General features: G+C 47.4%; 1 protein-coding gene across 1 annotated transcript in view; it reads left to right on the forward strand.

Annotated features, from left to right (window-relative positions):
* Positions 1-13,863, forward strand: part of myrf (myelin regulatory factor) — a 50,645-nt gene extending 36,782 nt beyond the window's left edge. The window contains exons 8-27 of the mRNA XM_061246960.1: positions 1,098-1,293; positions 1,775-1,851; positions 2,022-2,132; positions 2,798-2,897; positions 3,718-3,918; positions 4,264-4,372; positions 4,912-5,021; positions 5,372-5,532; positions 6,480-6,552; positions 6,731-6,813; positions 7,310-7,378; positions 9,234-9,317; positions 9,797-9,867; positions 9,947-10,063; positions 10,181-10,411; positions 12,054-12,147; positions 12,479-12,553; positions 12,761-12,866; positions 13,272-13,346; positions 13,758-13,863. Coding sequence (XP_061102944.1) covers positions 1,098-1,293; positions 1,775-1,851; positions 2,022-2,132; positions 2,798-2,897; positions 3,718-3,918; positions 4,264-4,372; positions 4,912-5,021; positions 5,372-5,532; positions 6,480-6,552; positions 6,731-6,813; positions 7,310-7,378; positions 9,234-9,317; positions 9,797-9,867; positions 9,947-10,063; positions 10,181-10,411; positions 12,054-12,147; positions 12,479-12,553; positions 12,761-12,866; positions 13,272-13,346; positions 13,758-13,844 — 2,230 coding nt within the window. The 3' untranslated portion in view covers positions 13,845-13,863. The remainder of the gene's footprint in view (positions 1-1,097; positions 1,294-1,774; positions 1,852-2,021; positions 2,133-2,797; positions 2,898-3,717; positions 3,919-4,263; positions 4,373-4,911; positions 5,022-5,371; positions 5,533-6,479; positions 6,553-6,730; positions 6,814-7,309; positions 7,379-9,233; positions 9,318-9,796; positions 9,868-9,946; positions 10,064-10,180; positions 10,412-12,053; positions 12,148-12,478; positions 12,554-12,760; positions 12,867-13,271; positions 13,347-13,757) is intronic.
* Positions 13,864-14,137: the final 274 nt, after the last annotated feature.

Below are 14,137 nucleotides of genomic sequence, written 5' to 3' on the forward strand. Positions count from 1 at the left end.
TGATAGTTGCAGGAGGCCTAGCTGTTTCATAAGAGAGTGAGCATTCTGGGATTGGATAACAGGTGGTGAGACAAGTGCATTTTCCATCTTCTTCATTATATTTCAGCATTCAGCAGACAGACCACACCTGGGTCAAATACATAATTGATTTGGATTCACATACTCTTCTGTGCTCAGTTGATCCTGCCTGTTGCAACTGAGCCAACAAACCAGAAGGACCAGATGGTGGGGTTTGCCCTTTTTGAGAGCATTTTGTAGGTTCCAATACACTAGACGAGCCCTTGTGACAAGTGTCGTATGATGAAAATGATGCATTTTCAACTGAAAATGATGCATTTTCAACTGAAAATGACACCTTTTCTCAGTGTTTCGCACCGGTAGAATTTTGTGTCTCCTATCCCCAATGCTGTCAGGCATTGTATTTTGGACAGGATCTGCTCTATGGAACACCGACTGTCATTGTCATGGACACGTCTTTAAAAAACAAAAAACATGTAAACAGACAGTCAGGAGTTTGACGTCTCGTTACCATAGAGACAATAGAACCTTCATCCCTCTGCCAAAATATAAATGCACCGTGCAACACTTGTCCCGCTTCACTTGTGACACATGTGATTGTGCGACAAAGTATAAATCGGACTTAACCCACCCAACTTGACTTACAAGCCCAGTGCTCCAGACATTGTGCTACACTGCGACCATATCCCAGTTGGCTATGACGTTGATTTCAGCTCTTATTCACACAGGGAATAAAAACCCGCAGGAAACCGAAAACAAGGATAGGTACAGTAAATGAAATGCTTTTATATAGCGCTACTTCCAGCAACTACGGCTACAGAAGTGCTTTACAATGAAAGGCTCCCATTCACACATTCACACAACCGCTAACGGCTGACGTGCAAGGTGCCTCTTCCGGAGCATTTGGGAGTCTTGCTCAACACAACCGGAGCCAGAAAATCGCTCTACCTCCCGATGTCTCCCCCCCTTCAAAGATCCAAAATGGCGGGCCAGTACCCATATTCCTAATGTTATTACACATCGTTGCCTCTTCGGGGTGGGTTCACAGACGGTCTTCCGCATTTCTCTGTCTCGTCTAGCCCGATGCCCACCTACCGCGTGGACGCCGACAAGGGCTTCAACTTCTCCGTGCCGGACGACGCCTTTGTGTGTCAGAAGAAGAACCACTTCCAGGTGACGGTGTACATCGGCATGCTGGGGGACCCAAAGTACGTGAAGACCAGCGAGGGGTTGCAGCCCATTGACTGCTTCTACCTCAAACTCAACGGAGTCAAGGTGAGGGGGGAGAGAGAGAGAGAGAGAGAAATAAAGAATAAGAGAGAAGAGCTGACGAAGTAAACTCTCTGCTGTAAAATCCAGCTATGCCAGCTTGACCATCTTGAAAATTGAGCTGATCAACCAGCGTGGTCAAGCTGGTCATGACGTTGGTCTAGCTGGGTATGAGCCGGTCAACCAGATAGTGCTGGTAGCTTGTCTGTTTCTAAACATAGCTTGAGCTCAAACCATGTCAAGCTAGGAGCTGGTCTGACCTGGTCAACCAGCTAAACCATGACGAGCTCGGAGCTGGTCTGAACTGGTCAGCCAGCTACCAGCTGTTTCAACACCTAGCTTGAGCTGTTTTTTTTCAGCAGGTCTGATATCTGAATTCACTGATCCTGTCAAATCTGACTGTGTGATTGATGAGCTGAGAGTGAGTGAATGTCAAGACGCAGTGCTCTCGCTGACACAGCGCCCCCTTGGCTGTTCTCTCTCCCAGCTGGAAGCCATGAACCAGTCCATTAACGTGGAGCAGTCCCAGTCTGACCGCAGCAAGAGACCCTTCAAACCGGTGCTGTGAGTTTCAGTGCAAAGTGTGCGAAAGTGAAAGAGCGTGAGAAACAGAGAGAGAGAGAGAACATTTGTATGTGCGTGTATGCGCGTGTCTAAGAAATAAAGAGCGAGCGTTTTTTTTACAAATAAAGGCGTGGAAAATGCCGTTATCAATGTTGACGTTTGCATTTTAGGGTGACTCTGCCCCCGGACCAGGTAACCAAGGTGACGGTGGGGCGACTGCACTTCAGCGAGACCACGGCCAACAACATGAGGAAGAAGGGCAAGCCCAACCCAGACCAGAGGTGAGAGCATCACACACACACACACACACACACACACACAGAACCACACACACACACACACACACACACACACACACAACCACTCCAGTGTACGCTGAGCGAGGGTCACACACACAACCACTCCAGTGTAATTTCGCCCCAGATTCAGTTGATGAGGCTCAGGTCAGTTGCCTGTAATAAAACTGCCTGGGCAAAAACAACTGAAAATCTTATCTACCTTTCAGTTGTTGAGCCACATTTTAGCCACTACTTGGGAGAAGGCACATATACACACTTCCTGTACAACATATTCATATATAACCCTTCTATTATTTTAAGAGTTAATTTATTTTATGTTTGGGGTCAAATTGATCCCAATAGTTTAAATTATTGCAAAAGAAAAATTTTGACACATTGTGTGTCGCCTGTGTGTGTGCGTGCGTGTGTGTGCCTGTGCATGCATGCATGTGTGTGTATGTGTGTGTGCGTGTGTGTGTGTCTGTGTGTGTGTGTGCATGCGTGCGGGTGTGTGTGTGTGTGCGTGCGTGCGTGCGTGTGTGTGGTGTGTGTGTGTGTGCGTGCGTGCGTGTGTGGGTGTGTGTGTGTGTGCGCGTGTGTGTGCGTGCGTGCGTGTGTGGGTGTGTGTGTGTGCGTGTGTGTGTGTGTGCGTGTGCGTGTGTGTGCAGGTACTTCATGTTGGTGGTGGCTCTCCAGGCTCAGTCTCACAGTCAGAGCGTCACTGTGGCCGCTCAGGTGTCCGAGAGGATCATCGTCAGGGTAACCTCTGTCAGTCTGGCCGTGTCTGTCTGACCGTCCTCTCCAATGTCTGCCTGTTTCAATACCTTGGTCCGCGTCTTTCTATCTGTCTTTACTTTGTGACTTTTTCTCCATCTTCTGTGTCTGTTTGGTTGCTTATGAAACCTTCTGTACCTCTGTAGTTACCAAAATGCCATAACTTCTCATTTTTATGTTTTCTTATTGTGTAATGAAATACACAATAAAATGTAAAAATGTGTAAATATATATATTTTTTATCTACAGTTTTTACATTTTTCTGTCTGTCCATCTGTCTGACAAATTCCATCAGTCTGCATTCCGTTTATATGCCTGTGTTTTTTTTGTCTACGTCTGCGTCTGTCTGTCTGTTTACCTCTATTCTACTCTTTTAATGCCTGTGCATTTCTTTTTACCTATTGACTTTCAATATTGTGGCTACATGAGATGAACTTCTGAATAGTATTTATTGGCATGAGTATATACATGCGTTTATGGATGTTTATGGACATTATGGATGATATTATTCACCGCAGTAAGCAGTAAATGATGTTTTTGTGCCTGTTTTGTCTGTTATGGTAATTTTGACAGTAACTATCCTGGTTTGACCTCCTGCCCTTGAACATGCGTATTGCAGTATTGCACCTTTTATATCAGCTGTTGTCTGTCTTTATCCTATGAACTGAAATACACGTGATGACCGTCTGTGTCCATGTTTAGGTGTGCCGCACTCTGCTTCCGTTATTATATCTGCATCCGTCTGAACTTCTGTTTCTCTGATACTCCCTTTTCTCCACTCCCCCCCCCCCTACCTTCCCACCACCGCCTCCAGGCCTCGAACCCCGGGCAGTTTGAGAGTGACAGCGAGGTGCTCTGGCAGCGGGGTCAGCTGCCAGACTCAGTGTACCACCACGGCCGAGTGGGCATCAACACCGACCGGCCTGACGAAGCCATGGTCATCCACGGCAACCTGAAGGTCATGGGCTCCCTGGTGCACCCCTCCGACATTCGCGCCAAGGAGAACGTCCAGGAGGTGAGGCACGGAGGGCGGCCATTGTGGCTCTGGGCTAATGGCCGGGGAACTGTGGCTGTTTGAATCCGACTATGTGTCACGTGCCATGACAAGAAGTTGGTAATTCTATAGCAGAGCCTCAGATGTTCTAGAAATGTAACCTTAATTAGGTAGTTTTACATATTGATGAATAAAGTGTTAAAATCCCTCTTTTTTTGGCATATAATGTATCTGATTGTCCGTGTGTCCTTTTCCATCTTGCCTGTGGAAGTGTCCTGGAGGTACAATAAATAAGTGGGTTCTTAAAACCTCCCTCTTGGTACACCTGAACTTTTGACTTCACTTGCCTTTTCCTTTTTGTGTCAGGTCGACACCACAGACAATTTGAAGCGGATCTCTCAGATGCGACTGGTGCATTATCAGTACAAGCCTGAGTTTGCAGCCACTGTGGGCATTGAAAACACAGCTGAGACAGGTAAATCCCAAAGATTTACCACACAGCTCTTCACATCAAACACTTAGAAAGCAGTCTACAGGTCGCCCACTGTGTAGGTGAATGGAACTGCTTAGCACAGGGGTGAGTTACTCTGGGCCTGGAGAGCTACAGCATGTGATAGTTTTTGTGCTCACCTTATAAACAGCAACCAATTAGAGATGGAAGAAACCAGATGAAAAAGCAAAAGTCGTCTCAAACTGGTTTCATGAACATGTCAATGAACATGTCATTCCCAGTCACCGATAGAATACCTTTGGGTTGTGGTTTGCGTGAAATTGTGTGATGCAATCATGTCAACATGGAACAGAATCTCAAAGGAATGTTTTCAACATCTTGTGGAATCCATGCCACAAAGAATTGAGGCCGTTTTAAGAGCAAAGGGAGGCCCTAGCCAGTATTAGTAATATAGTATTCAGGATAAAAAGTGCTCAGCAAGTGTATATTTCCCTTCACGTGTGAGAGTGCATGTGTGTGAGGGGCGTTGTTTTGTCCTCACAACGCTCTTAATCGGTGCACAGGAGTGATTGCCCAGGAGGTGCAGCAGATTCTCCCAGATGCAGTGAAGGAAGGAGGTGACGTGGTGTGTGCCAATGGGGAGACCATCCCCAACCTGCTAGTGGTCAACAAGGTGAGAGGGCCTTTCTGCCACTGTGCACTATCGGGGGGAACTTTAGCTCAGGAGGTCAGAGCGGTCGCCTGGCAGGTCGCCGGTTCGATCCCGCCCTGGGCGTGTCAAAGTGAAGTGTCCCTGAGCAAGCAAGCTGGTTGGTGCCTTGCATGGCAGCCAGTTGCCGTTGGTGTGTGAGTGTGTGTGTGTGTATGAATGGGTGAATGAGCCGCATGAATTGTACAGCGCTTTGGATAAAGGCGCTATATAAATGCCGACCATTTACCGTGCCACACCCCCAGACGCAGACACGTGTGCGCGTGCGTGTCTGCGTGTGTCTGTCCTTCCTCATCCTCACCCTGCCTCCGCAGGACCGCATATTCATGGAGAACGTGGGCGCGGTGAAGGAGCTGTGCAAGCTGACGGATAACCTGGAGACGCGCATCGACGAGCTGGAGCGCTGGAGCCGCAAGCTGGCCAAACTGCGCCGCCTGGACAGCATGAAGAGCACCGTGAGCGGGGGCTCCGTCAGGTCAGCCGCAGGAAGTGACCTCAGCAGGAAGTGACCTCAGCAGGAAGTCACACACATACAACTCCCTGCACAGACTGCTGTGAAGGGGGTCAGAAGGTTGTGTTGGAAACCGTATACTGACATACTACTACTAAATTTCAGACTGATTTTATTTTAAATTTAGTACGAGTAGTATGCTAAGTATATGGTTTCAAACGCAAACAATTCATGTTATATGACAATTCTAGATATAACACCACCCTGATGAAAAAAACAGCTCCAGCTAGGTTTTGAAACAGCTGGTAGCTGGTCATTTCATGCTGGTCATAGTTGGATTTTACTCTAGGGCAAATTGAGTAATTATACCAGTAATACTACCAACAGTTTATTGTTGTGTTATGGTTATGTGGAGCTGGCGTGATGGTATACACTCAGTGAGCAATTTATGAGGTAGACCTGTACACCAGCTTGTTAATGCAAATATTTAATCAGCCAATCATGTGGCAACAACTAAATGCATAAAAGTATGCAGATGCGGTCAAGAGGTTCAGCTGTTGTTCAGACCAAATATCAGAATGGCAAAGAAGTATGATCAAAGTAACTGTGACTGGAATAATTGTTGGTGCCAAACAGGGTGGTTTGAGTATCTCAGAAACTGCTGATCATCTGTGATTTTCATGCACAATAGTATCTAGAATTTGCAGAGAATGGTGCAAAAGACAAAACAGTAACACAAATAAACACACATTACAACAGTGGTATGCAGAAGAGTATCTCTGAACACACAATGCCTCAAACCTCTAAGTTGATGGGCTGCAGCAGCAGAAGACCAATAAGTAAAAAAAATAAGTCTAATAAATACCTAATCAAGTGCTTACAGAGTGTATATTGTTTAATACTGAGTGTATATTGCCAAGCTGTAGCATGTGGGTAAGCTGACTTAAAATTACATTTGAATTTAATTCCAGCCAATCAGGAAGTCAGTTCAGCCGTACAGGAAGTGGTCCATTGAAGAAAAGGCCAGTCAAATCCGGGAGCAAGGTTTGTGTCGGGTTCATCATATGTGATTTGACCTCCTTATTGTACTGCGTAGTTATAGTAAACTGTGCTATTGGGTTTGTGGAGTGTTGACTGGTGTAATTCATTTTTGACTTGGTCACATTGAATTATGACTCATCAGTAAAGAATAGGCTTTAATAGACTTTCCGTGTGACGTCAGAGCCCCTCACCTGAGCACAACTGCATCAGCCGCAGGTTCCTGCAGGGCACCATCCTCGCCCTCGTCATCGTCATGGCCTTCAGGTGAGAGAGCGCGGGGAGAAGTCACTAAAATAATATCAGGAATGTAAATGGGGTGGGGGTTGATTAATTCTCTGGGGCCAGATAATTACATTACATGTCATTTGGCAGACGCTTTTATCCAAAGCAAACTTACAGTTGATTTTTTAGACTAATCAGGAGACAGTCAATGCAGGGTTAAGGGCCTTGCCCAAGGGCCCAACGGCTGTGCGGATCTTATTGTGGGCTGTGGGAATTGAACCACTAACCTTGCGGGTCCCAGTCATGTACCTTAACTACTACGCTACAGGCCGCCGATAATAATTCTGGTTATTTCATCCTTTTTTCTAGTTGCTTCCTCCAACTAGAATGACAATAGATATTATACTCTGGAAAGCATTCACAGTTCAGCGTTTCATTGAAATAAATTGATTGATTTATTGGTTGATTGATTGACTTTAATAACAATCTCTTACGTTGATTAGAATGTGCATACTAACTCTGCCCATTCTCTCCGCAGTGTCATCTCCATGTCTGTCCTCTATGTGCTGACCCTACATCACCGTGGTGATGTCACAGAGACAAACGGGTATGTCCAAATGAAATGCTGCACCCACAACATTGAATGAGGCTCATTTCACACTTCACTGCTTATAAAAGGCAACAGTCTGTGTTACCACTCAGGACACAGATACACTCACTCACACTCAGACCACTCAGTCATTCACATTGCATCCTTGCGAGTATTCAGTTTTTATCTGACATTTCTTAGACTGCATTATTTTTGCATGACTTTTATTTTGTAAAAAATAAATGAATCAGAACTTGGTAAAAGCGCGGCTCGCGGTGCATGAGTGAGCGCCATGTTCTCAGGCCCAATCGGCCCGGGCGGTGCGGACTGTGGCCTCCAGCCCCACAGGAGCGGAGCATAACTGGCTGAGCCTCGCCCGGGGACACAGGAGGGAGGGGTAGCCAGCGACTCCGGCTGGCCGGTCGCTCTCTGTGCGCTGTACTGACGGGGCTCCTCCACCCCTGCCCTGCGCTGTACTGACGGGGCTCCTCCACCCCTGCCCTGCACTCTCTGTGCGCTGTACTGACGGGGCTCCTCCACCCCTGCCCTGCGCTGTACTGACGGGGCTCCTCCACCCCTGCCCTGCGCTGTACTGACCGGGCTCCTCCACCCCTGCCCTGCGCTGTACTGACGGGGCTCCTCCACCCCTGCTCTGCGCTGTACTGACGGGGCTCCTCCACCCCTGCCCTGCACTCTCTGTGCGCTGTACTGACGGGGCTCCTCCACCCCTGCCCTGCGCTGTACTGACGGGGCTCCTCCACCCCTGCTCTGCGCTGTACTGACGGGGCTCCTCCTGCCCTGCTCTGCGCTGTACTGATGGGGCTCCTCCACCCCTGCTCTGCGCTGTACTGACGGGGCTCCTCCTGCCCTGCTCTGCGCTGTACTGACGGGGCTCCTCCTGCCCTGCTCTGCGCTGTACTGACGGGGCTCCTCCTGCCCTGCTCTGCGCTGTACTGACGGGGCTCCTCCTGCCCTGCTCTGCGCTGTACTGACGGGGCTCCTCCTGCCCTGCTCTGCGCTGTACTGACGGGGCTCCTCCTGCCCTGCTCTGCGCTGTACTGACGGGGCTCCTCCACCCCTGCCCTGCGCTGTACTGACGGGGCTCCTCCTGCCCTGCTCTGCGCTGTACTGACGGGGCTCCTCCACCCCTGCTCTGCGCTGTACTGACGGGGCTCCTCCTGCCCTGCTCTGCGCTTACGTCTGCGGTGTGAAAAGAAGCCGTTTGCTGGCAGGAGAGAGGAGAACTGTGGATTGCCTTTACTCCCGAGCCAGCAGGAAGGGCTGTGTATGAGCACGCTTGTATATACTACAGTCTGTGAATTGGAAATGACAAATTTATGTGGGATTGGAGATACCACATTTTAGAAAATTTCTGAACTTAGATAAAAATGATGTTCCCTTACAGTATTTTAAACTTCCAGTTGCCATTGTTAGCTTGTTTCATTGCTCCGGCATCCTCCCTCAGTTAAGGAGAGTGCAGATTAGCATTAGCGCTTTTCCCTTATAGCCAGTTCTTCCCTTATGGCCTGATTCTTTTCATCGAGCAGTCCACCAGCTGAATTGTGCAGCCATTGTGCTGGAGGAATGTACTCGTTTTAGGAAGCAGATTGCAAGTGCTTCATTGACCAGAGGAGATACTATGGCTTGCTGAGGCAGGAATAGTCTGCTAACTGAAACCATTACAGTCTGGGCATTAGTATGGCCACTATGTCTCCAACCCTCCTCTCTAATTGTTGTCAAACATTTTTTCTATTGTGTAAATTGTCCATGTAAATTTTAGACTTCGCAAGGCACTAGACCATGAAACAGCTCTTTCAGGACTCTTCTTCCTTTCCATCTGTCTCCTTCACGTGCTCCCCTGTCTCCCCTGTAGCCCCGTGTCTCTCTGCACTCTTTCACTGTCCTGGACGCCCATCCTCACTGCCACTGTCGTCTTCTGTCCGTCTGTGTGTCCCTGGTAGGTCTGTTTTTCTCTTTTTCTCCCTCTGTCTTTTTCTTTCTGTCTCTCTTACTCTTTCTTTCAAATCATAGGTAAGTCTTAACAGGTCTGAACCAGTTATTTTTTTGTTTTTTTATTCCTTTCATGTTTTCTTACTTGACAACCCAAGCTTACTGTATAAAACATCACTTTTACAGTACAGTACATCACTTACTGTATAAAAGCAGAGTGTGTTTGGACAAATTCCAAGTGTAAATAAGGACTTGGCAGTGATATACCACATTTTAATCCACATCGGATAGCCATATTGCCTCTCTGGAAACCTGGAACGGCATTAAATGGAGAACCTGTTACAAACCCTCAACATGGGTAACATCTCTGTTGGTTAGTCACTGTAAAAGATGTCGCTTTTTCTGACCAGGCCTGTCTCTGACTTGTCACCTGCATCTCTCTCTCTGCCCATCTAACCCACACCGTGTGTGTTCTGGTTCGTTCAGGTCCCTTTCAGGATTGGGTTCATCTCGTAAATCCACTTACAACCCCAGGCCTCCCACCCCGCCAGCACAAGGTTAGTAATACAGAACTTTCTTTGACATAACTGCTGTTATGCCATTGAGGATTTTGCTAATTATATTTGAATTGTGCAGCTGCAAGTCCGCCTTCCCCTTCCCTGCCCAAGCAAGCGGCTTGTTGCGTCTCCACAACTGCTACGAGCAACCAGTCAGACGATAGCCAGCTCCAAACCATCAACCAGTCCACCACAGGTGAGACTCGCCACAATGCATGCAACAAGAGCTCATCGACAAAATGGCTTCCGTCTTTGTGCTCACCGTTAATCATTGTTTTCATGTCCGTGTCCACCTGACCCCGCTGTGCTGCAGGTGTCAGCAGTCCCGTGCCCACGCCGGGCGTCTCCAGGAAGAAAGCGAAGTCCCGCATGGTCGAGAAGGAAGGCCGCTTTAGGAACCGGGTCAGCCACACCTCTCCCCCCGCCTACCTGACCAAGGACAAGAGAGTCCCGCCTGTGGACTTGGAGGACATGGGCGTCAGCAACTTCCTGCCGGGGGCTCAACAGCAGCTGTCCCGCAGACAGCGCAGCGCGAGTGCTGCGGGTGAGAGACGGCAGGCGAAAAGCCCTGACCGACCACAGACATTTACACCCTGACCGACCACAGACATTTACACCCTGACCGACCACAGACATTTACACCCTGCCCGACCACAGACATTTACACCCTGACCGACCACAGACATTTACACCCTGCCCGACCACAGACATTTACACCCTGACCGACCACAGACATTTACACCCTGACCGACCACAGACATTTACACCCTGCCCGACCACAGACATTTAAATGGTAAATGGCAGGCATTTATTTGGCCTTTATGCAAAGCGCTGTACAATCGATGCTTCTCCATTCACCCATTCATACACACACTCACACACCGACGGCGATTGGCTGCCATGCAAGGCCCCGACCAGCTCGTCAGGAGCATTTGCGGGTTAGATGTCTTGCTCAGGGACACTTTGACACAGCCCGGGCGGGGGATCGAACCGGCAACCCTCCGACTGCCAGACGACTGCTCTTACTGCCTGAGCCATGTCGCCCCCATCTCAGTATCCGCAAGACACTCTTATCTAGAGCAGACCTGGGTAAAATACTGTTGTGTTTTGGATTCAAATACTTTTCTATGCTGTACTGAGCTGGTCTGATGTACTGGAACCTATAAAATACTTTCGAAGAGTGCAAATCTCTGCTTTCTTGGCCTCTTTCATTGCTCAGTTGCACCAGGCAAGATCAATAGTAGTAGTAGTAGTAGTGGCATTTGGCAGATGCTCTTATCCAGAGCGACATACAGTTGATTAGACTAAGCAGGAGACAATCCTCCCCTGGAGCAATACAGGGTTAAGGGCCTTGCTCAAGGGCCCAACGGCTGTGCGGATCTTATTTTGGCTAGACTGGGATTAGAACCACCAACCTTGTGGGTCCCAGTCATTTACCATAACCACTACGCTACAGGCCGCCCTTTCAATACAGAAAGGTATTTGAATCCCAAACAATGACGTATTTCACCCAGGTCTGCAAGTGACTTACTGTACACACTAAGTGCATACACACAGTTTTAGGCAATGGACTGGTATTCAATCAACATTCACGTGTGTCCCGAAATGCCAAACTGTACTTGTGAGGCGAAAAATTAATAGTTTCCCAAGCATTAAATTGTCAGTTTTGGGTGGGCTTTGATTAAATGCCACCCTGTACTTCAACCCAAACATGCTGGCTGTACTAACCTTGCAGTGGAACACTATTAACATTGTTACATCGTAGGATTACTATTTGATTGCACTACTTTTTTTTTTACTAAAACAATAATTTAGCATTTTGCCCTTGGATGCCATTTTTGCAACTTGGGCAGTCATAGGCAGTCATAGGCTCTGCTGGTTTTTGTTGTTACTCTGAACTTTTAGACAATTAGAGCAGTTCATTAAAGTTGACTCGATACACTTGGTTACTTGAGTCTTGGTTGCTGGAGTGCTGAAGTTTAAAGCTCCATCTAAGTCCATTTCCCTCACGGAAGGAGCAAACTTAAGCTGTTAATGGTCGAGACACGGCTATTCACATTGAAAAGGTGAAGCAGGCTTACTGAGAAAACCAAATACAACGTATGTACTCAGGTACAGGGACATTCAGATCCTTATCAGCCGCTCAGTGGCTTTGTGTTGATGTCAGTTAATGCTGTTTGTTGTAGGTCAGAGCCCCACCCCCTTGCTGATAGGCCTGCGGATCTTGGAGACCGACCAACCAATCATAACACAGTATTGTCCATCTCCTGACAGCTGCAGGTGAGTGTGTGTATGTGTGTGTGTTTTGGGGGGGAGGGATAATACTAATGTTTCCATGCAGAATTTTCAAATGGGTTCAGTTGTCTGTGTTCTTTAGACTGCGTTTCATATTCATTATCTTCAGTCTGCGTGTCGTCTTCCTGTTATTGGAAATGACGCCCTTTGACCCTGCATAACTTTTAAATGCACACAATCGGATTGAAATTGAACTCATTCTCTCAATTGCCTCTGAGTACCTAATGCTGTTGACCAATAGGCTAGATAAGGTTGAGAGCATCCGTATTTAGTGTTGTGCACCTAGTGGTTTCATGGTGTCTCTTGTGTGTTTCAGGGCGGGGGTCTACAGCTACGCTGCAGCGCTCCATAGAAACAGCACTGTTCCATCACACATCACTCTGCACATGAGGTACTCAAACGGACATCTCTCTGTGTGTGACACTCGGACATCAAATCGCACGTTTCCACATTTCAGTTTTATAGTACTGATCTTATAGCAGTTGTATTATTTATGGTTTATTGTCTACTTTCAGTCTACTTTGATTTCAACTTGTTTTTATTCCATATTTCTTGTCTCTCTCATTGTATGTTTCCATAATCTCTCTTCCCCCCCCAGCTCCAACGTCAGTGTCCTGGTGTTACAGTGCAGTGTCACCAGGGGGCGCCCATGTCACGACCACATCGAGACCGAGAATAGCAGCGAGGAGGTGGCCTTCACCAAGGTAACAGCACAACGACCCTGCTGTAAAATGCAGCTGCGCCACCTTGGCCAGCCTGAAAATTGAGCTGGTCTAGCTGGTCATAAGCTGGTCTAGCTGGTCAACCAGCATGGCCAAACAGGTCATAATACTGTTCTGGCTGGGTATGAGCTGGTTAACCAGTGAGTGCTGGTAACTTGTCTGTTTCGGAACATAACTTGAGCTTGTCAAAGCTGGTCTGAACTGGTCAACCAGCTACCAGCTGTTTCAAAACCTAGCTTGAGTTGTTTTTTTTCAGCATGGCATTTACACAAGGAGATCCAACCGTATATCAAATCCACTCAGGTTCCATACCCAATGTAATAATTGACTTAATTGTAATATTACCCTTATCTCTCCCCTTATCTCTCCCCCTGTCCTCTCTCCCAGGGGACGGAGCACCTGTGGCCCGTGCCTGTGCAGTCATTCCAGGAAATTACTTACCACTTCCGTGTGGCTCTGTCTGTGAGTGAACCTGCCTGTTCAGAAAGAGACACGCTGGACGTGTCTTTGAACACTCCGGCCATCCTTGTGTTGGTTCATCAGTGGGTCGGATCAGTGTACCACTAAGTCAGTCATACAACGTATCATATGTAAGATAGACCACACTGGGACCCAGGGACCACAGATGAAAATTAGCTCATTAGCTAACTCTGGCACATTTACATTGATGTGGAAACTGAAATGTTGATTGATGTGCACTGTCCCTGGTAAATAAGTATATCAATAAAGAAAGAAATAAATAAACCAGGAGCCCTAACATATTTCATATTTGTATTATTTATATTTCCATAAAATGCGTATTTAATCCGGTGATTTACCACTTTGTGTTGTCCTATGCTGAGCAGTGACCTTTGACCCTTTTGCCTTTGACAGAGGGAAATAAGCTGTGGGGATGAAGGAGACAAAAGAACGGGCCCATACTCCGATTACCACTTCCTGTTCCAGAGCAGCTGCGAATGAGGCCAGCGGTTTGTGTAAATAGAGGGTTGGTGTTTGCCAGTGCATTGTGGGAGTGAAACAGTGCACATTGTATCTCCTGTCTTCATGCACTTAAGAGCACTTCCTGTATTTCTTGTCTCTCTGACTCCTCCCCCATCCAGTTTTGAACAGGGGATCGAATGACATGCAGTATGTTAAATGTTTTAACTCTTCTATTTTTGGTTTGTTTTTTTAAAAAGATATTTTATAGAAAAAAAAACGAAAGAAAAAAATTGCGCATTACACATATGGCCCCTCAGATTCAGCCTTATGTA

Source organism: Conger conger, chromosome 6 (genome assembly GCF_963514075.1).
Source record: "Conger conger chromosome 6, fConCon1.1, whole genome shotgun sequence".
NCBI lineage: Eukaryota > Metazoa > Chordata > Actinopteri > Anguilliformes > Congridae > Conger > Conger conger.